Here is a 27585-nt window from a genome sequence, read left to right as displayed (position 1 = left end):
CCATCTTGCCCCCCTTGGACAAGTTTTTTAAGATTGCACTATTCGTGTAATTGTTTCACCCCCAGGAGAAAGCTTCCTTTCCTTTGACCCTTCTCTGGTAATCTTGATCTATTCTGTTTCTTTTTGTTTTGCCTATATAGTTTTGTTGTTGTTGTTGTTGTTGTTTTCCCCTCTCCTTTCATTGCCTCAAGCTGCTTTTGCTTGGAGGAGGGTCTCCCTGGAGAGCACATTCCCCAATCAGTGTTTCCCAGTCAAAACATGGCCAGGGACCCATGAAGGGGGCTCAGACCAGCTCCAAAGAATCCTGGGGATAGGGTCAGGTAAGGCGCCAAAAGCTTTTTTGATGACTTCCCAACACAATTTTTTCTGAAGCACATGGCACTCTTCAGCAAACTGCTCTCTGCAGCTCTTATGAGGCACTGCATCTTTAAACCCCCATCTCCTCTGCCTCTGTTGGAGGTGGGCTTGAAACAATGGCTGTAGCTGGTCCTTGGAGAGGGGCTTGAAATAGTAGTTCAGAGCTGGGACCTAGCAGTCTGAATTTGTTAATTGAAAGCCTTGATCTGTGCTTGGTTGTGCTGCACCCTGTTCTTTGGGAAGAGGATTTTTAGGTCCTTTTTTGTCCACAGCAGCTAGCCTCAAGAGTGGGGCATGGGTGCTGACAGTCACTGCAGAGTCAGCTACTCATTGTTCTTTACCACGGTTTCTAGCTTCTTTCCCCAGCTCTTCCCTGAATACTGTACAGTGTTGTTTTGGCCTCTGGAGCCCCAGAACAGTTGTTTTAGACAATTCCTACCTCTTTACTAGCTGTTTTGGAGGAAGAGCAATGTGTCCTGGTGCTTCATACTCCACTGTCTTCCCTGGAAGTTCTCAAGATATTAATTTTTAAAGATTGTTTCCTTACTTGAGAAATGATGATATTTTCTAGAATGATTCCTGAAGTCCTTTTTCACTGAAGATGTCTTTGCATTGCACTCTGAAGGAGTCTGTATTAAAGGATAACCCGGCCAATTATAAGAGGGTAATCTTGCAGTTAAAGAGATCTATGTGCCTGTTTGAGATACTTATTTATTGCTCTTTTTGATTATTCAGGGCCATTACCACACCATTTGAATTATTGCTGTTTCAGAGTAAGGACATTTTGATATCTAGAAGGATAAGCCTCCTCTCTTTCTCCTCTTTTATCCACATCCCATATATTAAATTCCAAAAATATTGTTACAGTGTATTACATCTACAGTGTTATGAAAATGAAAAGATTCAACTACAAAAAAATTAGAAAATCTGGACAGCAAAGAGCAACTATAAACAATATTAGGTTTTAAAAAAGGATGATTTAGAAGATTTTTTCCTATTAGTCATATTCTAATTATTGCCATTTAAGATCTTAGAAGTAGAATCATTTGTTAAGTCAGTGCTAAACGATGTTTCAGGTTAGTCTTTATAAAGATATGTTATCATTGATGATTCCTCTTCTATACTGAATAGTTCTTCTATATTCTTATAATTGTTGATCAGTCCCTATGGTTCTGGGATGTTTATAATGTCCTTAATAAATCAAAGGACGTCTTCCAATCTGTAATGTTCCCCCCCTTTTTTAAAAAAAAATGCGATTTTGCTGAGATACTTCACATACCATACAATCATCCAAAGTGTATAATCAGTGTTCACAGTATCATCATATAGTTGTGTGCATACATCACCACAGTCATTTTTTGATCATTTCCTTTACTCCAAAAATAATAAAAAGAATAAAAATCAAAAGTAAAAGTAAACAAGAACACCCAAAATGTCTCATATGTCTCCTCCTTATGGATAGTACTTAGAGGAAGAAGAAAAATGTGCATATATTTACTAATTGTATGGTAATGCATTCTTTTATAGATTTTTTTTAGTAATATGTTTCAATGAAAGTATTGTTAATATGAATAAGCATTTATAGGCTAAGATAAAGTTAAAAGGCATATATATAGTAGTATATTGAAATATGAATAATATTATTTTTACCTACCAATCTGACAAAACTGAAAATGATTTGTGTGCATATACTTTAAAATTGGTACATTTCCCCAGAAGATAGGTAGGGATATATAGATGTATACACTTGCACAATCTTTCTGAAGGGTTGTATAAATAAATAAATAAATATTGTGTGTGTCTGACCATTCTCTTTGACAGATCAATTAGATTATAGAAATGAGTACTAAGGAAAGAAATACAGGTGGTTTAAATAGGGGAGGAAATAAAAGGAAACCATTTAACTGATAAGTTATGGTTCATCAATCTAGTCTTATGCTTTGATGCCATTAACCAGAAGGAACTAATCTTTATGTTTTGACATGGAAAGATATCCAGGCTATATTTGTTAAGTAAGAAAAGATATAATTTTAGAATAGTATTTTTATTTTTAAAAATGTACTTAAGAGACTGGATGATGATGATGACTGGATGATGATGATGGTGGTGGTCGGTGGTGGTGGTGGTGGTGGTGGTGGTGGTGGTGGTGGTGGTGGTGTGTGTGTGTGTGTGTGTGTGTGTGTGTATGGTATAATACTGTTAACAGTGTTACCCTTGGGGGTAGAATTAAAAGGGGTACTTAACTTTCTAAATTAGCAAAAATAAAACGTTTCCATTTTGTTAAAATGTAAAGCTTTATAAATGGAAATCCTTCAAAATATTTATCAAGAAGTGCTACAAATAAAATATAAGTAGTAGGGAGGTAAGGAAAAATAGTGCCATATTACAGAAATATCATAAAATTGGAAGTCCAGAGGTTAAAGCGTTTGCTGCACACTAGCTCTGAAAACTACGTAATAAATTTTCTTATTTGCCAGACATTGTTGCATTAGATATTCAGCATGGTTCTTTCCAACCTTAATATTCTGGGTACTTCCATACCTATGATTCAGATCTTAAGATTTTTCTGGGATGTACTTGGATGGTTTGATCTTAAAGGTTTTTTTAGTTACAGTGAAATCTGAATTTATTGAGAATTTAAATATATGTTGTTTGTATAGAATGTTTCCACTCCATTGTACTGAAGAAATTTTGAAAAGACTGATAGATCATTAGGCTTTTGATTATTTTAGAACTTAGAAGTTTCAATTGCTTGATTTATCCTGGATGAATACTTTTAATATAAGTTTATATTAAAACTAAGATATTTTATGTATATCTATACAAACTCCTGTGAAAGCTAATTGTATATTTATAGGAGTACTTTATATTTTTATATTTCATAATTTACTTATCCATCATCGGTGACTACTGAGGACTGACTTATAGCAAAATGATCGTTCCCATGCCTTCTTCAGAAAGACCTTCCATGATATCCTGTGGGTAATAATGTATTTTCTAGTACATGATACTGAAATATTGTATATTATATTTACATTCTAAGTCATCTAATATAATACCATATGTATTAGTTCTCTTTTGCCAAGTAACAATTTGCCATAAATTTAGGAGCTTAAAAAACACAAATTTATTATCTTGCAGTTTATGCAGATCTGGAACCTGGGCATAGTTTGACTAGGTTCTCTGCTTCAGGGTCTTACCGACTGTAATCAAGGAATTGACCAGTGTTAAGGTCTCATCTAATTCAACTAGGAAAGATCCATTTCTAAGCTCACATGGTTTATGGCAGAATTAAATTTCTTGACAGACTGTGTAACTGAGGGCTTCAGTTCCTAGCTGGTATTATGGCCAGAGGCTGTTCTCAGATCCTTGCTATGTGGGCCTCAGCAACATAGCAGCTTGTTTTATCAAAGCATATACACTGGGAAGACAATATATTGAGAGTCTGGTAGCAAGATGGAAGTTGCAGTGTTTTGTAACCTAATCACAGAAGCAACATCCCCTCAACATTGTCATATTCTGTTGGTTACAAATAAGTTACTCAAGAGAAAGAGATTCCACAAGGTCGTGAATACCAGGAGGCAGGGATCATTGGGGCGGTCTTAGAGGCTGCCTACCACACCATTTTTTTTCTCATTACTCTTAGAGCTGAATCTGATGGACTTATAAATGTGCAACTGAGAATTGGAACTTTTGGTAAATATGAGTTTAGTATTACCTTTTTGAAAGTGTGAAATATAACACAAATACATAAATCTTAAAGGGACACTATAATTGAACACCTGTGTAATTACCAGTCAGCCCAGAAATAGAAAACAGTCATAGCCCCTAGTTGTGACCTTCTCAATTCCACCTCCATTTCAACTTCTTTGGTATAACAGTATCTTTACTTTTGTGATAATTGTTTCTTTTCTTTGTAGTTTTACCACCATGTGTACATCTTTAGACACTAGAGTTAGTTTTGCCTGCTTTCAAACTTTATATAAATGTACGTATTCTTTGTGTATTGCTTTTTTCCCCTCAACATCATATGTTGGATTTATCCATGTCATTATGAGTAACTTTCATTTGTTCATTTTCACTGGTATGTAGTACTCCATTGATGAATTATATCACTATTTATTCAACAGTTTATGGACTTTTATATTATTTTCAGTTTTGAGCTATTATATATAATGCTACTGTGAATTTTCTTCTAGAATATTTTCTGGCAGACATAAGCATGGGTTAATTTAGGGTATATACACAGGAGTGTAATTCTGGGTCAGGTTATGCATATCTTAATATTTTCTAGATAATGAAAAACTATTTCCTAAAGTGGTTGTATCAATATACATTTCCCCCAGCAGTTTTGGCTGCTTCCAATACTTGCCAACACTGATATTTTCAGTCATTTTAATTTCAGCTATTCTGGAGGGTAGCTTAATTTTGCATATCCCTGACAGTTGGTGAAGTTGAGCCCCATATTGAATATTTTTTAGCCATTTAGATGTTCTCTTTGGTAAATTGCCACTACAAATCTTTTGCCCAATACTTTCTTTTTGACCAGAGTCTCTTTTTTAAAAATTGATTTGTAAGAGTTATATATATTTTATAGAGTTTAATCTTTTGTAGGTTATATGGTTGCAGACATTTTCTCTTGGTCTTTGGCTTGTCTTTTCACTTCATTTATGAAGCCTTTTGATAAATAGAAGTAATTAAGTTTAATATAGTCAAATTTATCAGTATTATTAATAGTTATGCTTACTGTGTCTTCTTTTAAAATTCTTTCCTTATGTTCTCCTGAATTATCTGTTGAGAGCTTATAAATTTGATTCTCCACACTTTGTCTAAACTGTACTAGAATTTAATTTTTGCGCAAGCTTTCAGATAGTAGTCTACTTTCACTTTCTCCCATTTGAGTATGCAGTTGTCTCAGAATAGTTCTCCAAAGGACTCTCTTTTTTTTCTATTGCTCTGCAATTCCACTTAAAAAAAAAAAGTTAATTTTCCATGAATGCATGGATTTCTTTAAAGCTCTCAATTCTGTTTGATTGGTCTATTACTGGTTTATCCCATTTTGTGACATTTAGCACATAATGTTAACTATTATGTTGATTGTTGACCAGAAAGTTAAAAACATATTTTAAAAATTGCATATGATTAGCTAAGAACACTACAAAAGCGTCCAGTTTACAAATATTTCTAAGTAATTTTATTTTTCCCCTGTACATTAATTTATTATATCAACAGAAACCATATTGAAGTGCATATTAAAAATTTTCATATTAATACTATGCTGTTTCAGAAATTACATGTTTCTCTTGTAATTTTTCCTATTTTATTTGACTTTTGTGATGCTGTTTAGAGGCATGTTCATTAGTCAGTAGAGGGAAAGAAGAAGCATAGTAATTCCTCTCTTTGGCATATACTGGGGGAAAAACAAATAGATATGCTGGCAAAAAGGATGATTTCAGTGTGATTTACATGTGAAAATAGTCACTTATTTAAAATGTAGTATCGTCTTATTTACAATTCCAAAAAAAGTTTACTGTGTTGGTGAAAAAATATCTTAACTAAAAAAAAAAAATACTTTATTAGGTAGCCAAACTTTCAGAATTTCTTTGAATTCCTTGATTTGTTTTTAACTTAAAATTTGAATGGGACATGCATTTTAGAAAGTGTGTTCTTTAGCAAAACTCATTCATAGATATCTGAGTAGCATACCTTTAAGGAACAAAGGTATATTCCATTTTAATAAGCTTCCAAAACTTTCAGACCCTTGAAGTTTATAATTAAGCTCTCAGATATGCCAGATTGGGCTACAAACTTTATTAGAACAAATTTTATAATGTAATATGTTATATCTTCAATTATAGTTCAGTTTAGCTGAAAACTAGCTTTTCTCATACTGTGCCAACCTTTCATTTTTTTTCTTTTTGGACCTACACAGGAACTGGTATGTTAAAGAGCATTTGTGTTAAAATTATGAAAGCAGAATATTTATCATAAATCAGGTTGGGATCTGATTCTGTTAAATATGGAATGAAAATTACATATTAATCAAAATTATTCCACTTAACTGCAAAAAAAATAGTAAAGTTCATAAAAAGAAATGAAGTTCTGATACATGCTACAAAATGGATAAACCTTGGAAATACTATACTGAGTGAAATAAGCCAGACACAAAGGATAGGTAGTGTATGAATCCACTTATATGAAATATCTAGAATAAGCAAATTCATGGAGATAGGAAATAGATTAGAGATTGCCAGGGTCTGGAGGTAGGGGAAATGGGGAGGTAACAGCTTAACAGATAAAGAGTTTCTGTTTGGGGTGCTGAAAAAATTGTAGTATGGAAGGTGGTAATGGATGCACACACTTGTAAAAGTAATCAAAGCCACTGAATTGTACAGTAAAAAAATGGTTAAAAATGGTAAATTTTATGTTCTGTGTATTACCACATATACTAAAAAACAACAGCAGGAGATAAAAAGGAATCCAAACTTTTTCCACTTAAAAATTTTTAATGCATCATTGTTAATATATTTTATATATATATTTACTCCTTTCTGTCAGAGGCAGATCCATATTTCAGGGGTGATAGCTTATAATTTGAGAGGTTCTTTGTAAGAAAAGGGAATACAAAACGCAAATAAATATTAGTCAATGGATCTATAAGAGACAAGGCAAGTGTTATGTACTTATTGTTTCTCATGTAGGTTAGAAACAGCTCACAAACATATGCATAATGAAACTAAGTTGAAATAGCAAATAACTAGTCACTTAGCTTTTAGGCTATAAATGTAAAAATATTGTAAATATTTTAAAATATAAATTAGTTTTATTCTGTATTTTTGATGTCTGTTTTATCAGGGTATAGACTTCTAGATTTATAGTTTTTTTTGTTTTCCTCCAGCACTTTAAATTTATCAATCCATTGTTTTCTGGCTTTCATAGTTTTTGTTGAAAACTCAGCTTTAAATCTTACTGTTTCTCCTTTGGAGGTGATGTATCCTTTTTCTCTCCCTGGCTGATTTTTTTTTTTTTTTTTTTTTTGAGATTGTTCACATACCATACAATTTTCCAAATATCCGAAGTGTACAATCAGTTGCCCCCAGCACCATCATACAGCTGTGCATCCATCACCACAATTAATTTTTTTCCAACTTTTAGAACATTTTCATCACTCCAGAAAAGACATACAGACAAAAAACAGGAAACTCAAATCCTCCCATACCTCTAACCAACCCCTCTCCACTGTTGACTCATATATTGTTATAGTACATTTGTTACTGCTGATGAAAGAACGTTAAAATACTACTAACTGTAGTATATAGTTTGCAATAGCTATTTTTTTCCCTATATGCCCCTCTATTATTAACTTACAGTATTGTACATTTGTTCTGGTTCAAATTTCTAATATTTGTACAGTTAATCATGGACATTGTCTACCACAGGGTCACTGTTTTATACATTCCCATGTTTTAACCTCCAACTTTCCTTCTAATGACATACATGACTCTGAGCTTCCCCTTTCCAGCACCTTCACACACCATTCAGCACTGTTAGTTATTCTCAAAATCTGCTATCATCATCTCTGTGCATTTCAAACATTTAAGTTCAACCTAGTTGAACATTCTGCTCATAATAAGCAACCGCTCTCTATTCTTTATCCTCATTCTATATCCTGGTAACTTGTATTTCATGTCTGTGAGTTTACATATTATAATTAGTTCATATCAGTGAGACCCTGAAATATTTGTCCTTATATGTCTTTCTTATTTCACTCTGTATAGTGCCCTCAATGTTTCTTCATCAACCCATTTTTTTTAAGGCGGTTTTGTTCACGCACCATACATTCCATCCTATGGAATAAACAGTTGATGTAAACAAGTAAACAGTTGATGGTTCCCTGTAGAGTCACATATTTATGTATTCACCACTATCCCCACTGTCTATATAAGGACATCTCTGCTTCTTCCACAAAGCAGGAGGAAGAGTCAAAGAAGGTAGAGAGACAAAAGAAAAAGAAAAAAAAAAATGACAGCTAGGAAGAAACAAAGGAAAGAGTAGAATAAAGAGTCAGACAATGTTACCAATGCTAAGAGTCCCATACCCCTCCCTTATGTCCCCCTCTTATAGGCATTTAGCTTTGGTATATTGCCTTTGTTACATTAAGGGAAGCATAATACAGTGTTTCTGTTAATTATAGTCTCTAGTTTGCATTGATTATATTTTTCCCCCAATACCTCTGTATTTTTAACACCTTGCAAGGTTGACATTCATTTGTTCTCCCTCATGAAAAAAACATATTTGTACATTTTATTCCAATTGTTGAGCACTCTGGGTTTCACTGAGTTATACAGTCCCAGACTTTATCTTTCCTTTTTCCATCTGGTATTCCACGTGCTCCTAACCTTACTCTTTCAACCATACTCGCAGTCACCTTTGTTCAGTGTGCTTACATTGCTGTGCTACCATCACCCAAAATTGTGTTCCAAACCTCTCACTCCTATCTTTTCCTTTCTGTGTGTAGTGCTCCCTTTAGTATTTCCTTAGAGCAAGTATCTTGTTCAGAAACTCTGCCATTGTCTGTTTGTCAGAGAATATTTTAAGTTTTCCCTTGTATTTGAAGGAGAGTTTTGCCAGATATAGTATTCTTGGTTGGCCGTTTTTCTCTTTCCTTATCTTAAATGTATCACCCGACTTCCTTCTTGCCTCTGTGGTTTCCATTGAGAAATCTGCACATAGTCTTATGAAGCTTCCTTTGTATGTGATGGATCACTTTTCTCTTGCTGCTTTCAGGATTCTCTCTTTGTCTTTGATGTTTGATAATCTGATTATTAAATTTCTTGGTGTAGGCCTATTCATATCTATTCTGTTTGTGGAACACTGAGCTTCTTGGATCTGTAATTTTATGTCTTTCATAAGAGGTGGGAAATTTTCATTGATTATTTTCTCTGTTATTGCTTCTGCCCCTTTTCCCTTCTCTTCTCCTGCTGGGACACCCATGGCACATACATTCATGTGTTTTATGTTGTCATTCAGTACCCTGAGACATTGCTCATATTTTTCCATTCTTTTCCCAATCTGTTCTTTTGTGTGTAGGCTTTCAGGTGTCTTGTTCTCCAGTTCCTGAGTGTCTTCTTCTGCCTCTTGCAATCTGCTGTTGTGTGTCTCCATTGTGTCTTTAATCTTTTGTGTTGTACCTTTCATTTCCATAGATTATGCTGGCTGTTTTTTCAAACTTTCGATTTCTACCCTATGTATGCACAGTGTTTTCTTTATAGCCTTCATCTCTTTTGCCATATCTTCCCTAAACTTTTTAAATTGACTTAGCATTAGTTTCAGTTCCTGTATTTCATTTGAAGTGTAAGTTTGTTCCTTTGCCTCGGCCATAACTTTGTTTTCCTTAGTTCAGGTTGTAATTTTCTGTTTTCTAGGTATCTGGTTTCCTTGGTTACCCCAGTCAGGTTTTCCCAGACCAGAATGGGCTCAGATCCCAGAAGGAGGCAATATTCAGTATCAGGTTTCCCTGTGGGTGTATCTTAGAAGATTGACACACCCTATGAGGCCTCAAGCTGCTGTGTTTTTCCTAACCTGCCCAGCAGGTGGCACCTGTCAGCCTGTAGCTCCTGACTGGTTTAATGAGTTCTGGCCTCCTTAGTTTCTTGTTTTGGCTATTTCCCCCAGGCTCTTGGATTCTGGTTCTGAATGGAAGTAGGGTAGTAGAGCTGGCACCACCTCTTTCCTCTTGGGGAAGGTACACCCCCCTAGGGAGTTTTCATTTCCATTTAAATCGGTTTTTTGTCTCTCTGACTCTGTTCTCTCCACCCTTGTCTGGGTCAGAGCACTGTGAACTGAAAATGGCTGAGGCTTTCTCCACTGCAGAGTGCTGGGAATTGAAAATGGCTGAGGCTTACTCCACTGAGCTGCTCAGTTTGAGAGAGAGAAAATGGGACAGAAAGCCCCCTTTCAGGGCCAGTCCATGCCCCCCATTTTCACCCGCCGGCCAGCAATAGCACCCGGTCCTTTGGGCTCTCCTTCCAGCACAGAGAAGTACCCTGGTTCTTCAAGGTCAGTGTCACTAAAAGTCTCTGTCTGCTTGTGCAGATTTGTAGCTTGCATTGAGCAGTCCATATTTGCCAATTAAAACCCAGTTGGAGCTGGACTGAGGAATATTCACTTGTTCAGCGAGTGCTGCTCACTATCACAGTGAGGCTTTGCAGTTTGAGCTGCCATTGGGGGAGGGGGCTCCGAGCTTGGGTCCACAGATTTTAGTCATGTATTCCACACTGCAATCTCAGGCATTCCTCCCAATCCAGGTTGGTATATGATGTGTGGACGTTCAGGTTGTCCACCAGAAGTTATTCCCGATCACTTATTAGTTGTTCCTGGTTATTTATTAGTTGCTCTGGGGAGACTGACTAACTTTAACTCCCCACTGTGCCGCCATCTCCCCTGGTTGCTTTTAAGATTTTTTTGTCACCTTGGGTTTTTAGTAGGTTGAGTACTGGACGTAATTTTTTAATTTTTCCAATATGGAGTTTGCCACACTTCTTCAGTGAGGGTGGTAATGTATTTTATCAGATTTAAAACATTCTTGGCCATTTTTTTTTTCAGAAAATATTGCTTCTTACCCGCTCTCTTTTCTTTTTTGGGACTGTGATGACATATATGTTGGACTTCTCAGTCTTATGCTCTGTTGTTTTCATTTGTCTTCTTTTCTGGCTGCTTCATTTTGGATCTTTCTGTTGATCTTGGTTTAAGTTCACTAATTCTGTTTTCTGTTGTGTATTATTATAACTCACACATTGCCTTTTTAATTTCCGATTATTACATTTTTTCAGTTCTAAAATTAGCACTTGTTTCTTTTTCGTAAATTTTACATCTTTGTTGAAAGTCTCTTCTTTTTATCATGGGAACATTTTTCCCCTCTGTTTTTCTTAACACATTAGTTTTCTTCAAGTCCAGTCTTCTAACTCTGTTGTCTTTGAGTCTGCTTGTATTTATTTTTTCCCTTGATTTCTGATCACATTTTCTTTTTCCTGATTTCATAATTTTATTGTATGCCAAATAGTGTTTACAGTAGAATAGAAGAAATTAATTAAATGTTTTCCCTCAATCTTCTATTAGAAAAATATGATGAGGGGCTGGACACCTTAATTCAAGCAAGAATTGAGTTGGCTAGAGTCTGAGTGGCAGCTTTTGATATACTTGTTTTACTTTTTATTTTAAATGTCTTAAAAGCAAGACCTTTTTTGTGTTTCAAGTCTTTTTCTCCAGTGTGACTTTGTACTTAGTCCTTTGAAATTGTGTGAGATTTTTCTCTGTTTTTCTGGCCTGCCTCCTTTACTCATATTCATAGGTCAGAAGGCAAATAGGCAAATGAGGGGGAGGGGTTTGGCTGAGAGCCTGTCTTGAGGTCTTGATGAAATTCTGCACTGAATGTTGTAAGTTGTACCTTGTATAGTGTGACTTTGTCTTCCAATTACCGTAAAACTACAGAAAATATTATTTACCTTTTCTTTTCTTTTTTAATTTTTTTTTTTTAGTTTTACAAACACTCCCTCTTCACTTTATTCTCCATCCCTTTATTTGACTTCTGACCTAGCCCAAATCCCCACTCAAATCCTCTTGTGCCATCCTAGCACTCAGCGAATCTCCAAGGAAGAAAACTGCCTGTGTTTTGGGTCTCCACTAGATTTTAATTTGTCATGCCAGCCCATGAATCATCAGGGGTGCTGCTGGTTTCTTTTTGTTACTAGTACACCTCTTTCTGATCTTTATCCTGTTTCCAAATGGCAAATTTTCCCAGAAATGTGAACAATCAGGTTCAGCTCAATTTAGAAGAGATCTTACTTCTCTGTAAGTTTAGTTTACTCCTTTTTGCTTCCATTACTCGCCAATATCTTTAAAATAATGATTTTTTGGGGGTAACTTATTTTTTCCTATACATTGTTACGAGGGCAATGAGTTGCCACTTTGTAGTAGTAAATTAGTTTTGTGAAAGTAAGTTCAAAATTTAGTTTATATTAAGGACCCACGTATTTACTGTTTTTTACATTATATATTATATAAAGTCTGTGGGCTTAAATTATTGGCTTGTTATTGAAATATTGGCTTGTTATTGAATGTTAATATTTGTTGTTAAATGTAGCAGGCCAAGAGATTGTTGACTATTGTTTGGAAAAACCCTGTCCAGAGAGCCAATTTTAATTTCAAAATTCATTTTGGTTAGCAGTAGCATTTACATAAGTAGTTTTTCATTTATATTTAGTAGTAACATTTACATTACAAAATGTAAATCATAAAGCATTATATGCAAATATATAGTTTTAAGGGTATTTAAAAATTTATTATGACTGAGTTTGGAAATGTTAATTCTTCCTGAAAACTTTTGAAATCATCTAGTTTAGAAAACCTATCATTTAATTTTCTTTCATAGTTTTATATTTCAGTAAACTGAGGTCCAGAGAGATTTAGTAACTTTTTGAGACCACTGAATGATAGAATCTCACTGGAAAATAATTAGAAATTTATATTATGTAAAATAGCTTGGGTGAAATTTAGGCACATTTTTCTATATATATTCAAAACATCACATCCATCAAATGTTTTTTTTAATACTAATTTTTTTTTTTTTCCTTTTGCCCTTGTTTAGTGAGTGATAGTTGCTTCAGGAATCTTGCAGAAGATCGCAGTGGGATAAATCTCAAAGATCTGGTACAAGATCCTTCTTTGTGAGTATTTGGTTTTCAGTATAATTTAAAATTATGATTTTAATTATATTTATATTGTATTAAATTGTAACTAAGATAAGTTAAAATTTCATAGTTTTGTAGCTTTTTTTTTTTAAAGTGTAACTCAGAATTGATTTAAGGTACCACAATTTCTGCTTTTCTTACAGTTTTTTTTCCATATCATGATGCCTAATGGCACAGTTTTGTTTTGTTTTTAAGAAATAGAAGAGATTTTAGAAAAAAGGGTTGGTATCATGATTAATGATTGACTTTCAAGGGTAGCACTAATGGCTGATGATATCTTGCTGATATGGCAGTAGATACTAGCCAGGCAAAATGATTACCAGTTCATTTTGCTTTGAAATTTGATATTGAATTGGTACAAATCCATTTTAAGCTTTTTTGAATGTGTTTATGTTAATAAGTTGTATATAGAGAGAATTTTTGGAGTGTTTATTATTTAGGTCTCATTTATTATTATTTTTTGCTCATGGGTCAATCCCATTCTTCATTAACGTATACTTTTCTGTAATATAACTTTGTTTTCTAAATTAATTAATTTTATACAGTTTTATATTTACTAGAAAATAAGCCTACTGTCTTCTGTATGAACATATCTTCCCTTTATAAAAAAAATAATTGAAGCTAAATATGGGGCAGCATAAAATTGAAAATTGAGTGGTATCAGGTGCTTTATTTACTGTGTGCCGTAAACTATACCTAGAAATCAGTCTTTTCCAGATCATATGTAATGTACCCCTGACAAATTTCATTAGTAAATCACTGAAATTTTTGCAACAAATAAAACATAAGGTTGTTTTGAACCTGAAAGCTAGTGATCCCTTAATGATTGACAAATCTTTTAAATAAATAGTCACTAGAGAACAGAGAGCTGATAATGTATTAAATGTTGAAGTTCATTATGTAATGAGTTCACAGTGAGTTTCTAAACCCAAATCTCTTCTTTTTCCCCTCAATCTTTCTCTCTTTTACTCACTAAAAAGGATTGTCATTATTTTCTCCCGTATTTCAATGAAAATTTAGTTGTCCCCTGTCCTACAAAAATTTAATTAAGAATACATTACAGTTATTCTTTGTAGATATATATACATTTAGTAAATGATATTGAATTACATTTATTTGCATAAAGGGTTCTATTTTTCCATGGATATGAGAGAAAACATAATTTCTAATTTTACCTATTTGAAAGAATAAAATAAATTGTAATTATTTGTAAAATGTATTATTTGTACAATAGAATTATAGATCTGTTTAATTCAGACTTTGTGAGGAAAATGTGAAGAATTTCAGTTGAATATAGATTATAATAACAAGTTGTAGTGTTTTGAGAGAATTTGTTACTTCTTCCCAAAATGGAGAATATTTATTATATAACCTATCACTACATTCTAAATTTTATCTTAGGATTGTAAGGAAAGTTAATCTCAGACTGCTGTATTGAATGGACAAAATCATTCTAAAAGTTTCCCTTTTAAAACATACAGATCTCTTAATTTGGCTTCATTCTCTTGGCATTAGTCTCTTGGCACTAGAGTGTCTAGTATATAAAAATGTAAGAATTCAGGGAGGAAGAACTTGTTCTTGATTGCCCACTTGGATTTGGAAATAACTTTTTCATTATTAAAAATTGTCAAAATTGTTAATGATATTGAGTTCCCTTCCTATAGCAATTATATTCATTTACTATATACCCTGTGAATGAGGATTTTTTTTAAAGCCAGCTGCCTCTTTACTGTCCCAGACTCTTGGTGTAAATCTTTACCGTTCATTGATTCATATATGCTAGATGGTTCTATATGGAGTTGGAACACTGTGTAGAAAATATGTCGAAAATATCTTTGTTACAAAAATGCCATCCTTAAAAATCATTGACGTTTTATGAGTACTCCAGACTAGTGTAATGATTGATAGAATTGTGTGTGTATGTGATTTTAATAGATGTTCCAAATAAAATATATTATTATAGCAATATATTTGAATTGAATAGATATCTTATGTTAATATACATGACAGATTTATATTATGATTCATTTACTTGAGCAGCTGATGCTGAAAGGAGCTGGTGATAAAGGGAAATAAGTATTTCAAGCACTAATGCTGTTAGAAAGGAAGGGAGAATGACAGAGATAAAAAAATAAAAAAGTAGGCTAGAGAGAACTAAGGCTAATCTGGTCAATATTGGCACTCAGAGCAGTGTACTTTGTTCCTTAATCAGATAAATGAACAGGTACAGAATTTCTTTGGACAGAAGTACAGAAATCTGCATCAGGTATTTATATATTTATAAAATGATGTTTAAATCTAACGTAGTCAGAGCCAGATGAGAGGTTTGTTGCCTGAAGGGATGGAAAGACAGAGCCCAAAGTGACTAACTTATACTCTGTACCTCTGTTGAGCTCTTGTAATACTACGATAAAAAGTCTGTAATTTACCTAAACCATGTATGTATGGTACAGACCCCAAGATTTTGCTTCCATTGTAATGAAACCAATCACTGGGCTTGAATGAGCTAAGTAAGCTCTGTTGTGTGAACATGAGGGAGGGATATCATTGGAGAAAAGAAGGGTGAAAAATTGTGACTCTCTAAGGACTTTCTGGTCTTGTCCCTAACTTTTGATTGGTTGTAATAATGGGAGCAGAATTTTACTTGCGGTAAGAAGAAGATGAAGGAAATACCTGACGAGCTTTTTTCTTTGGGTGGTTGTTTACTTTAATACTACTTGTTTCTGTTACAATCCTGTAGGTGTTATGGTAGGACAAAGTAGAACTTGACAGTTTACTTTTTACTAATGAATGTGCAAAAATTTGCAATGATAATTTGCGTGCAAATTAAATTTTGAAATAAACAATTTAGTTTGATTAGCTTATCTTATGTTTGTGGGTATAAAAAAATTTTAGATTGATTTCTTTAGTTGTATGCATAATTTATCAATTTGAGTTGTATTATAAAACCTCCTGTTGTAGTTGCTGCCTCTCAATGGAACATTGAAAATTGTTATCAAGTTTAACTTGATAATAACACCATATTGGAATGTAAATACATAGAAACATATCTAATGTGATATGTAATTTTGGTGCATACTAGAAGATTCTCTTAGCAAGATGTAATAATTAAATTTTTTTTCTCTTTAAGTGGAGGGATGCATGCTATATGTAGATAAAAATAATTTATCCCGTTTCTTCTGGAGAGATGACCATTATATGCAAAAGAGGTGCTATGTAAAAAGTACTTTATTTTGAATTTTATTCAGTTGAGCTCGCTATAGGGATGATTCTCAAAACTATGTTTAACCTCCCATTGACTGTGTGCTGAAGATGAGAGGTAAAACATATTACCATATTTATGCTTTAGATTTCTTAATGATTATTTGTAAACTAGTAAGCATAAATAATGATTTGAACTTAGATTCCCTTATATAAATTGTTAAAATCCATTTAAGAATCAAAAGAGAAAGAAAACATAAAAACGAAAAGAACCAATAAATTGAATGCCTGTATTGTGCCAGTGCTGATTGTGTGGGACGCATGTGTCTCATTTTATTTCACTTGAAAAAGCTCTTAAAAGTTTAGCACCCAGCCGCTATGAAAGACACTTTGGCAGGTCCTCAGAAAGCTAAACATAGAATTACCATATGACCCAGCAATCCTGCTACTAGCTATATACTCAGAAGAATTGAAAGCAGGGACTCGGACAGGTATTTGCACACCGATGTTCATAGTGGCATTATTCGCAATTGCCGAAAGATGTAAGCAACTCAAGTGTCCGTCAGCCAATGAATGGGTAAAAAAAATTGTGGTATGTACATACAATGGAATATTATTCAGCTGTAAAAAGGAACATGGATGAATATTGGAGGAATTACTCTGAGTGCAATAAGCCAGACACAAAGGACAAATATTGTATGATCTCACTGATATGAGCTAATTATAATAAACAAACTCATGGAGTTAGCGTCTAGATTATGGGTTACCAAGGGATAGATTGGGGTTAGAGATTGGGAGTTGATGTTTAATTTGTACAGAATTTCTATTTAGGTTTATTGTAAAGGTTTGGAAATGGATGGTGGTGATGGTAGCCCATTATTGTGAGTGTAATTAATGCCACTGAGTTATGTAGGTGAGAAAGATAAAACATAGGACTGTATAATACAGTGAACCCTGTTCTAGACAGTGAACTTTAGTTCATATTACAAGTATAAGAAATGTTCTTTCATGAATTATAACAAATGTATGACACTAATACAAGGTGTTGATAGTAGAGTGGTATACGGGGAAAAATAAACCTAATGTAAGCTATGGGTCATAGTACTATTTTAATACTCTTTCATCAATTGTAACAAAGGTAACTAATGTTTAAAAAAAAGTATGATTATAAAAAAGTATTATCAGTTGCAACAAATGTTCCATACCAGTGCAAGGTGATGGTGATGGGTGGTGTATGGGAATCCTGTATTTATGCATGATTCTTCTGTAAACCTACAACTTCTCTAAAAATAAAAAGTTTAGCACCATTCTAGATGTGTGCTATGTGAGCAGGTTACAGGAAGAATTATTTAATTCACAAAATGATTGGGTATCTCTGAGTACTGGAAATGTTTAGAATGTAGGAAATAAGTACTTTTCCTTAAAATCAAATAAGGAGTATTGTGGGTAGATGATGGAGTAGGAAGCTCCGGTAATCACTTCCTCCAATAGAATGCCTGTTAAACAGGCAAGAACTGTCTGAATCAACTATTTCAAAACTCAGGAGTCCAGTAGAACACTGTACGTCATCCAGGGAAGAGCATGAAGAAGAGGCTAATAAATTCCAGTATATACTAGTAAATTGCTCTCTCCACTGGGCCATTACTGGCACCCATTCCCCTCTCTCACAGCCCCAGGCATAGCTTACTTGTGCAATAAAGAGACGTAAAAATTCACTTCCCCAAGTTGCAGAATGGACACAGACCAATCGCCAATCATGACTTACGATTAGTTACTTTGGATTGCTGGAATTCTGAGGGTGTCCATTGTTCCATCCTACCCCGCACAAAGGCAGCTGGGGAGATTTAAAGAGGGTAAGCTTCCTCTGAGATGCTGAAGATAGGTGAAGGGCTGCATTGGCTGGGGAGCATGGAAGGAGTTACTGGTGCCCTTCCTAGCCTCTCCCTTATCCCCACTTGAGGGCAGTTTGGAGCCTTTCAGCTCTCCTTTTATGGAACCCTGGACTTGTTCTAGCTGGGAAAGAATGACTTGAGAAGCTCTTCTCCAGTGTGCCATCCTTCCCAGAATTTGCCATTCAGGCAAAAGAAGCTTTAGACAATGAAAGCAGTGTTAAGACACGATTAATGTGGAAGGCCTGGAGGAAAGGCTCATCAGCGTTAAGTCCAGCAGTGGAATACCCAAGGGAGGAAGAAGATCTGTTTCCTGGGAAATAGAGGGGACATTCAAACTCCTGTAAACAGGGGAACTAAGGCTACTAGCAAGCACAAGCCCTGGTCAACTTGCAGGCCCAGAAAAGAGAGGGAGGACCCTGCACTTTGCCTTTGCTTTGGGCAGACCTTTCTGATAGGAGGGCTCACACTCAATGAAGACTTCTGTCATATCACAGCCTGTTACAAACTCAAGAAATAGACATCTTAAGAACTAAATTCCAGTTAGCATTTTAATATATTAAAATGTACAGAGTGCAATAAAAGATTATAAGACAAAGAAACAAGAAATGAATGCATATTCAAAGGAAGAGTTCAAAAATCCTGAAAACAGCAATGAAGAAAATCAGACTGTGGACATATCAAAGATTTTTTTTTACATGATCCTTCAGTATGCTCCAGGAGATGAAAGAAAATACAGAGAAAGAAATAAAGGATATCAGGAAAACAATGAATGAATTATATTAGAATCTCAGTAAAGACAGAAATTTTAAAAAGGAACCAAACAGAACTACTGGAGTTGAAGACAATAACTGAAATGAAAAATTCCCTGGACACTTTTAACAGTACATTGGAGATGGCAGAGGAATTAGTGAAATCAAAGAGATGACACTTGAAATGAGGCAGGCTGAGGAGCAGAAAGACAAAAGAATTATCAAAAGTGAAAATAGCCCAAGACACCTCTGGGACACTATCATGAGTACCAATATAAGTACTGTGGAGGTCCTAGAAGAAGAAAGAGAAAGGAGCAGAAGGAATATGCAAAGAAATTGAATGACAATTTCAAAAGAAATTGAATGACAGAAAACTTCCCAAACTTAGCAGTTGATGTGAATATGCACATCCAAGAAGCCTAGAGAACATCAAACAGGATAAACTTCAAAGGACAAGGAGAGAGTTGTGAAACCTGAAAGCAAAAAGCAACATGTTATGTGCAAGGGAGTCCCAATTAGATTAAGTTCCAACTTCTCATCAGAAACTGTGCAAGCAAGAAAGCAGTGGTTTGATACACAAGTGCTGAAAGAAAATAATTGCCAATCAATAATTTTGTATCTGGCAAGACCTTCTTTCAAAACTGAAGGAGAGATTAAGACATTCTCAGATAAACAGAAGCTGAGAGAGTTCATCAGCACTATGCCTGCCCTACAAGCCATGCTAATAGGAGTTCTTCAGACTGAAAGGAAAGGCCACTACAGTGTTTCAAAGAGGCAGAGAGACCTCCAATAAAGGTAACCATTTTGGTAATTATTCATACCAGTACTACTGTGTTGTATTTTTGTTAGTATGTAACTCCACTTCTTACTTCCTACAGGCTTTAAAATAATAATCTATAGTTTCAGTGTACAAAGACATTTTGTAAAAAGTACTAAAAAAGGTGGGGGGACAGAATTATATGCAAACAGTGTATGTGTATGCTACTGAAGTCAAGTTGATACCAAATCAAATATAGATGTTAAATATTTAGGATGTTAATTTTTCATGTCATGGTAACTGAAAGCTTACCATATATATGAGAAGTAACTCAATATGGTATAATGCAAAAATAAAATAAATATGAAAGTAGGCATTAATGGAAAAATTTAGGGGCAAAAAAGGTGTAAAACATACAAATACTAAATAGCAAAATGGCTGAAGTCCTGCATTATCAGTAGTGACTTTAAATTTAAATGGCTTAAACTTTTTAGTCAAAAGGCAGAGACTGGCAAAATGGATAAAAAACTATTACCCAACTATCTGCTATCTACAAGAGACTCACCTTAAATTCAAAGACATATGTGAGTTGAAAGTGAATGGGTGTTAAAAAATAGGTCATGCAAGTACTAACCAAAAGAGAGTTGGGGTAGCTATATTTATTCCACATAAAGTAGAATTTAAGTAAAAAACAGTTAGGAGGGACTAAGACTGTCATTGTATGTTAACAAAGTGATCAATTCAACAAGAAGATGCAACAATTATAAATATATGCACCTAACATCAGAGCAGCAAGCAAATACAGGCATGCCTCAGAGATATTGCAGGTTCAGTTCCAGACCACTGCAATAAAGCAAATACCACAATGAAGTGAGTTATTTGAATTTTTTTGTTTCTCATTGCATATTTACAAGTTATGTTACGTGTACGGTAGTCTATTAAGTGTACAATAGCATTTTGTCTAAAAATGTAGGTTTATTAATTAAAAAATATTTTATTGAAAAAAAATGCTAACCATTATCTAAGCCCTCAGCCAGTGGAGGGTCTTGCCTTGATGTTGATGACTGCTGACTGATCAGGATGATGGAGGTTGGGGTAACTGTTGCTATTTCTTAAAATAAGACAACAATGAAGCTTGCCAGATTGATTGACTCTTCATGAAAAATTTCTCTGTAGCAAGCGATGCTGTTTGATAGCATTTCCCACCGTAGAACTTCTTTCAACATTGGAGTTAGTACTCTCAAAGCCTACTGTTTTATCAACTAAAACTATGTAATATTCTAAATTCGTTGTTGTCATTTCAGTAATGTTCATAGAATCCTTACCAGGAGTAGATTCCAAGGTACCACTTTCTTTGCTATTCTAAGAAGCAGCTCCTCACCTGTTCAGGTTTTATCACGTGATTGCAGGCTCCACTTCTGATTCTAGTTCTCTGCTATTTCCACCACATCTGAAATTACTTAAATCCCCTGAAGTCTTAGGACCCTCAAAGTCATCCATGAGGATTAGAATCACAACTTCTTCCAAACTCCTGTGAATGTTGATATTTTGATCTCCTCCCATGAATCATGAATGTTCTTAAAGGCATCCAGAATGGTGAATCCTTTCCAGAAGGTTTTCAGTTTACTTTGCCCCAGGTCCATCAGAATAATCACTGTCTGTGGCAGCTATAGCCTTACAAAAGGTATTTTTTTTAAATAGTAAGACTTGAAAGTCTACATGACTCCTTGATCCCTGGGCTAAAGAATGATATTGTGTTAGCAGGCATGGAAACATTAATTTTGTACGTCTCCATTAGAACACCTGGGTGACCAAGCACATTGCCAATAAGCAGTAATATTTTGAAAGAATCTTTCTCTGAACAGTTGGCCTCAGCAGTGTGTTTAAAATATTCAGTAAACCATGTTGCAAACAGATGTGCAGTAACCCAGGCTTTGTTGTTCCTTTTACAGAGCACAGGCAGTGTAGATTTAGCATATTTTTTTTTTAATTTTATTTTGAAATAAATTCAAACTTACAGGAACGTTGCAAAAACAATACAAACCCCATACACAGAACTCCAGCATACCCCTCCCCCTCCCCCGATCCACCAACTTGAACATCCTGTCGCACCACCATTTCTTTCTTTCCCTCCCTCCCTATCTATCATCCATCAGCTAGTGCTCTGCCTTCTGAACATATGAGAGCAAGGTTCACACATCCTGGAACAAACAATTTAATTCACATAAACATTTCCCATGAGCAAGAACATTCTTTTATGCAATCCCATTAAATGCAGCTAAGAAGTTCAAGAAATTCAACATTGATACAAAGCTTACATTCTATATTTCCTTTTTTTTTTTTTTCCCTTATGTCCCAGCGGTGTCCCTTTGAGCCTCTTCTCCTCCATCCTCAGATCCCATCCAGGATTATCCTTGGCATTTAATTGTCATTATCTGTTTAGACTGTCTTTTTTTTTTTTCAATTGTGGAAACATATCTACAGCCTAAATCTTCCCATTCCAACCCCTCCCTATCATTCCATTAGTGGGATTAATCACATTTAGAATGTTGCAATGCCATCACCTTCCCACCATGCATTACTAGAAATTTCCCTTTACCCCAAACAGCAACCCTATACTCATTTCTTAACTCCCCATTCCTCCTTCCCCCACTTCTCATAACCCATACTCTGCTTTTCATCTCTGTGGTCATATTCTCTGATACTTTCTTTGTGTTTACTGTGGGGCTTAAATTTAACATCTTAAATCTGTAACAATCTTGTTTTTCTTTGATACCAACTTAACTTCAATATGACACGTAAACTATGTTCCTATACTCCTCCATTCCCCCACCTTTATGTATTTCTTGTCAAAACTTACGTTTTACATTGAGTCCAAACCCACCGATTTATCATTACAGTTTATGTATTTTAGATCCTGTAGGAAGTAAATAGTGGAGTTAAAAATCAAAAATATAGTAGTATTGGTATTTATATTTACCATGTGATCTTTACTGGAAATCTTTATTTCTTCATGTAGTTTCAGTCAATTGTTTAGTGTCCCTTCCTTTCAGCCTGCTCAATTGCCTTTAGCATTTCTTATAGGACTGACCTACTGGTGATGAAGTCCCTCAGCTTTTGATTATCTGGGAATGTTTTCAGCTACCCCTCATTTTTACCCTCCAGGTGTTTGTGAATTTTCTAAGTCTCTGATGGCTATTTATTTATTTTTTTATTTTGAAATAAATTCAAAGTTATAGGAACAGTTGCAAAAACAATACTAACCCCATACACAGAATTCCATCATAACCTGACTCCCCTCCCCCAATAGCTTAATCCACCAACTTTAGCATGCTGTCACATCGCTATTTCTTTCCCTCCCTATCATCCGTCATCTCTTGCTCTCTCTTCTGAACATATGAGAGCTAGCTGCACACATCCTTGAACATACACTATAATTCACATATACACTTCCCCTGAACAAGAATATTCTTTTATGCAATCCCATTAAGCGCAGCTAAGAAGTACGAGAGATTCAACAATGATACAAAGCTTACATTCTATATTTCCTTTAGCTTATGTCTCAACTGTGTCCCTTTGAGCTACCTGTCCTCTATCCTCTAATCCCATCCAAGTTCATCCTTGGCATTCAATTGTCATCTGTTTAGACTGTCTTTTTTTTTTTTCAGTTGTGGAAACATATATACAGCCTAAATCTTCCCATTCCACCCCCTCCCTAGCCTTCCATTAGTGGGATTAATCACATTTAGAATGTTGTAATGCTCTTTCCCACCATTCATTACTAAAAATTTCCCTTCAACTCAAACAGCAACTCTACACTCATTTCTTAACTCCCCATTGCCCCTTCCCCTATTTCTCTTAACCCAAACTCTACATTTCATCTCTATGGTTATATTCTCTGATAATTTCTTTGTGTTTGCTGTGGGGTTTAAAATTAACCTCTTAAATCCATATCAATCTTGTTTTTCTTTGATACCACCTTCACTTCAATGGAACACATAAACTATGTTCCTATACTCCTCTCTTCCCCCACCTTTATATAGTTGTCTAAAATTACATATTTCACATTGAGTTCAAAACCACTGATTTGTCCTTAGAGTTTGTGTAATTTATATCATGTAGGAAGTAAATAGTGGAGTTACAGTTCAAAAATTATTAACTTCTATTTGTATTCCATTGTAGTTGGAGAATGTGCTTTGAGTATATTCAGTTTTTTTTTTTTTTTTAATTTCTTGAGGCTTGTTTTATGTCCCAGCTTATGGTCCCTTCTGGAGAAAGATCCGTGATCACTAGAGAAAAGTGACTGTCCTGGTGCTTTGGGATGTAAGGTACTATATATTTCTGTTAAAATTCTCTATATCTCTTTCTTCTTTCTTTGTTTCTCTGTCGGTACGGCTCCCTTTAGTATCTGAAGTAGGGCAGGTCTTTTATTGGCAAAGTCTCTCAGCATTTGTTTGTGAAAAATTTAACCTCTCCCTCAAATTTGAAGGAGAGTTTTGCTGGATAAAGTATTCTTGGTTGGAAATTTTTCTCTCTCAGAATTTTAAATACGCCGTGCCACTGCCTTCTCACCTCCATGGTGGCCGCTGAGTAGTCACAACTTAGTCTTCTGTTGTTTCCTTTGTATGTGGTGAATTGTTTTTCTCTTGCTGCTTTCAGAACTTGCTCCTTCTCTTCAGTATTTGAGCGTCTGATTGGAATATGTCTCAGAGTGGGTTTATTTGGATTTATTCTATTTGGAGTTCACTGGGCATTTATGCTTTGTGTATTTATATTGTGTAGAAGGTTGGGAAAGTTTTCCCCAACAATTTCTTTGAATACTCTTTCTAGACCTTTACCCTTCTCCTCCCCTTCTGGGACACCAATGAGTCTTAAGTTTGGACGTTTTATTTTATCTGTCCTATCCCTGAGATCCAGTTCGATTTTTTCTATTTTTTTCTCCATTCTTTCTTTCTTTCTTTTTTTTTTTTTTTGACATTTTTTTCTTCATTTTTATTGAGATTGTTCAGATACCATACAATTATCCAAAGATCCAAAGTGTACAATCACTTGCCCCTGGGTACCCCCATATGGCTGTGCATCCATCACACTTCATTTTTGTTCAATTTTTAGAAACTTTTCATTACTCCAGACAAGAAATTAAGTGAAAGATGAAAAAAGAAAAAAAGAAAAGGAAACTCTAAACATCCCCTATCCCTAACCAACCCCCCTCAATTGTTGACTCGTAGTATTGATATAGTACGTTTGTTACTGTTTATGGAAAAATGTTGAAATACTACTAACTGTAGTATATAGTTTGTAATAGGTATATAGTTCTTCCCTATATGCCCCTCTATTATTAACTTCTAATTGTATTGTCATACATTTGTTCTAGTTCATGAAGTGATTTCTAGTATTTGTACAGTTGATCATGGACATTGCCCACCATAGGATTCAGTTTTATACATTCCCATCTTTTGACCTCCAACTTTCCTTCTGGTGACATATATGACTCTGAGCTTCCCCTTTCCACCTCATTCACACACCATTCGGCGCTGTTAGTTATTCTCACATCTTGCTACCAACACCCCTGTTCATTTCCAAACATTTAAGTTCATCCTAATTGAACATTCTGCTCATACTAAGCAAGAGCATCTACATTTCTTCCACAAGGCAGGAGGGAGAGTCAAAGAAGGTAGAGAGGCAAAAGGAAGAGGAAACAAAAAAAATGACAGCTAGGAAGCAGCAAAAGGAAAAATAACCTTAAATCAAAGTAGAATAAAGAAACAGACAATACCACCAATGTCAAGTGTCTAACGTGCCTCCCCTATCCCCCCCTCTTATCTGCATTCACCTTGGTATATCACCTTTGTTATATTAAAGGACGCATAATACAATAATTCTATTAGTTACAGTCTGTAGTTTATGCTGATTGCATCCCTCCCCCAATGCCTCCCCATTTTTAACACCTTGCAAGGTTGACATTTGCTTGTTCTCCCTCGTAAAAGAACATATTTGTACATTTTATCACAATTGTTGAATACTCTAGATTTCACCAAGTTACACAGTCCCAGTCGTTATCTTTCCTCCTTTCTTGTGGTGTCTCACATGCTCCCCATCTCTCTCTCAACCATATTCATAGTTACCTTTGTTCAGTGTACTTACATTGTTGTGCTACCATCTCCCAAAATTGTGTTCCAAACCACACACTCCTGTCTTCTATCACCCTGTAGTGCTCCCTTTAGTATTTCCTGTAGGGCAGGTGTCTTGTTCACAAAGTCTCTCATTGTCTGTTTGTCAGAAAATATTTTGAGCTCTCCCTCATATTTGAAGGACAGCTTTGCTGGATACAGGATTCTTGGTTGGCGGTTTTTTCTCTTTCAGTATCTTAAATATATCACACCACTTCCTTCTTGCCTCCATGGTTTCTGCTGAGAGATCCGCACATAGTCTTATTAAGCTTCCTTTGTATGTAATGGATTGCTTTTCTCTTGCTGCTTTCAGGATTCTCTCTTTGTCTTTGACATTTGATAATCCGATTATTAAGTGTCTTGGCGTAGGCCTCTTCATATCTCTTCTGTTTGGAGTACGCTGCGCTTCTTGGATCTGTAATTTTATGTCTTTCGTAAGAGATGGGAAATTTTCATTAATTATTTCCTCTATTATTGCTTCTGCCCCTTTTCCCTTCTCTTCTCCTTCTGGGACACCAATGATACGTACATTATTGTACTTTGTTTCATCCTTGAGTTCCCGGAGACATTGCTCATATTTTTTCATTCTTTTCTCCATCTGCTCCTTTGCGTGTAGGCTTTCAGGTGTTTTGTTCTCCAGTTCCTGAGTGTTTTCTTCTGCCTCTTGAGATCTGCTGTTGTATGTTTCCATTGTGTCTTTTGTCTCTTGTGTTGTGCCTTTCATTTCCATAGATTCTACTAGTATGTTTTTTGAACTTTTGATTTCTGCCGTATACATATCCAGTGCTTCCTTTACAGCCTCTATCTCTTTTGCAGTATCTTCTCTAAACTTTTTGAATTTATTTAGCATTAGTTGTTTAAATTCCTGTATCTCAGTTGAAGTGTACGTTTGTTCCTTTGACTGGGCCATAACTTTGTTTTTCTTAGTGTAGGTTGTAATTTTCTGTTGTCTAGGCATGGTTTCCTTGGTTATCCAAATCAGGTTTTCCCAGACCAGAACAGGCTCAGGTCCCAGAGGGAAGAAATATTCAGTATCTGGTTTCTCTGAGGGTGTGTCTTAGAAAATTGCTCCACCCTTTGATGCCTCGGGTCACTGTGCTTTTCTGCCCAGCAAGTGACGCCTGTTAGCCTATATTTCTTGACTGGTGTGAGGAGGCATGGCCGTGTTCCCCCAGGCTCTGGGGTCTGGTTCTGAATGGAAAGAGCCCCATGCCTTTCCTCCTAGAGAAGACAGACCCTTCAGGTGGAGGTCATTAGCATTTCAATGGTCTCGCTCTCTGCTTGTGCTGTCTCCACCCTTCCCAGAGTCACAGCCCTGGAAACTGAAAATGACTGGGGCTTTCTCCACTGAGCCAAAAAAGAAACAGATAGTCCCCTTTAGACCCAGTCCAAGGTAACCCTCAGGCTCTCCCAGGTCAGTCGTCACCCAAAGCCTCTGTCTGTTTTTTGGGGCTGCGTACCTGTAGTGAGCAGTTCACACTTGCTACTTAAAACCCCCAGTTGGAGCTCTGCTGAGCTGTATTCGCTTGCTGGGAGAGAGCTTCTCTGTGGCACCACGAGGCTCCGCAGCTCGGACTATGGGGGAGGGGGTCTCCCGACCTGGTTCCGCAGGTTTTACTTACAGATTTTATGCTGTGTTCTCGGGCATTCCTCCCAATTCATGTTGGTGTATGATGAATGAATGGTCTCGTTTGTCCCCCCGCAGTTATT

The 27585-nt window shown here is 35.5% G+C and overlaps 1 protein-coding gene across 7 annotated transcripts in view; it reads left to right on the top strand.

Annotated features, from left to right (window-relative positions):
- The window catches only part of GPHN (gephyrin), a 784704-nt gene that overhangs the window by 170774 nt on the left and 586345 nt on the right, over positions 1-27585 (top strand). For all 7 annotated transcript variants that reach the window (XM_037832495.1, XM_037832502.1, XM_037832496.1 and 4 more), the window contains exon 2: positions 13004-13082. In XM_037832495.1, coding sequence (XP_037688423.1) covers positions 13004-13082 — 79 coding nt within the window. The remainder of the gene's footprint in view (positions 1-13003; positions 13083-27585) is intronic.

The sequence above is a fragment of the Choloepus didactylus genome, chromosome 4, assembly GCF_015220235.1.
Source record: "Choloepus didactylus isolate mChoDid1 chromosome 4, mChoDid1.pri, whole genome shotgun sequence".
Lineage (NCBI taxonomy): Eukaryota > Metazoa > Chordata > Mammalia > Pilosa > Megalonychidae > Choloepus > Choloepus didactylus.
Note: the sequence above shows the minus strand (reverse complement) of the source record. Positions and strands in the feature narration are given on the sequence as shown.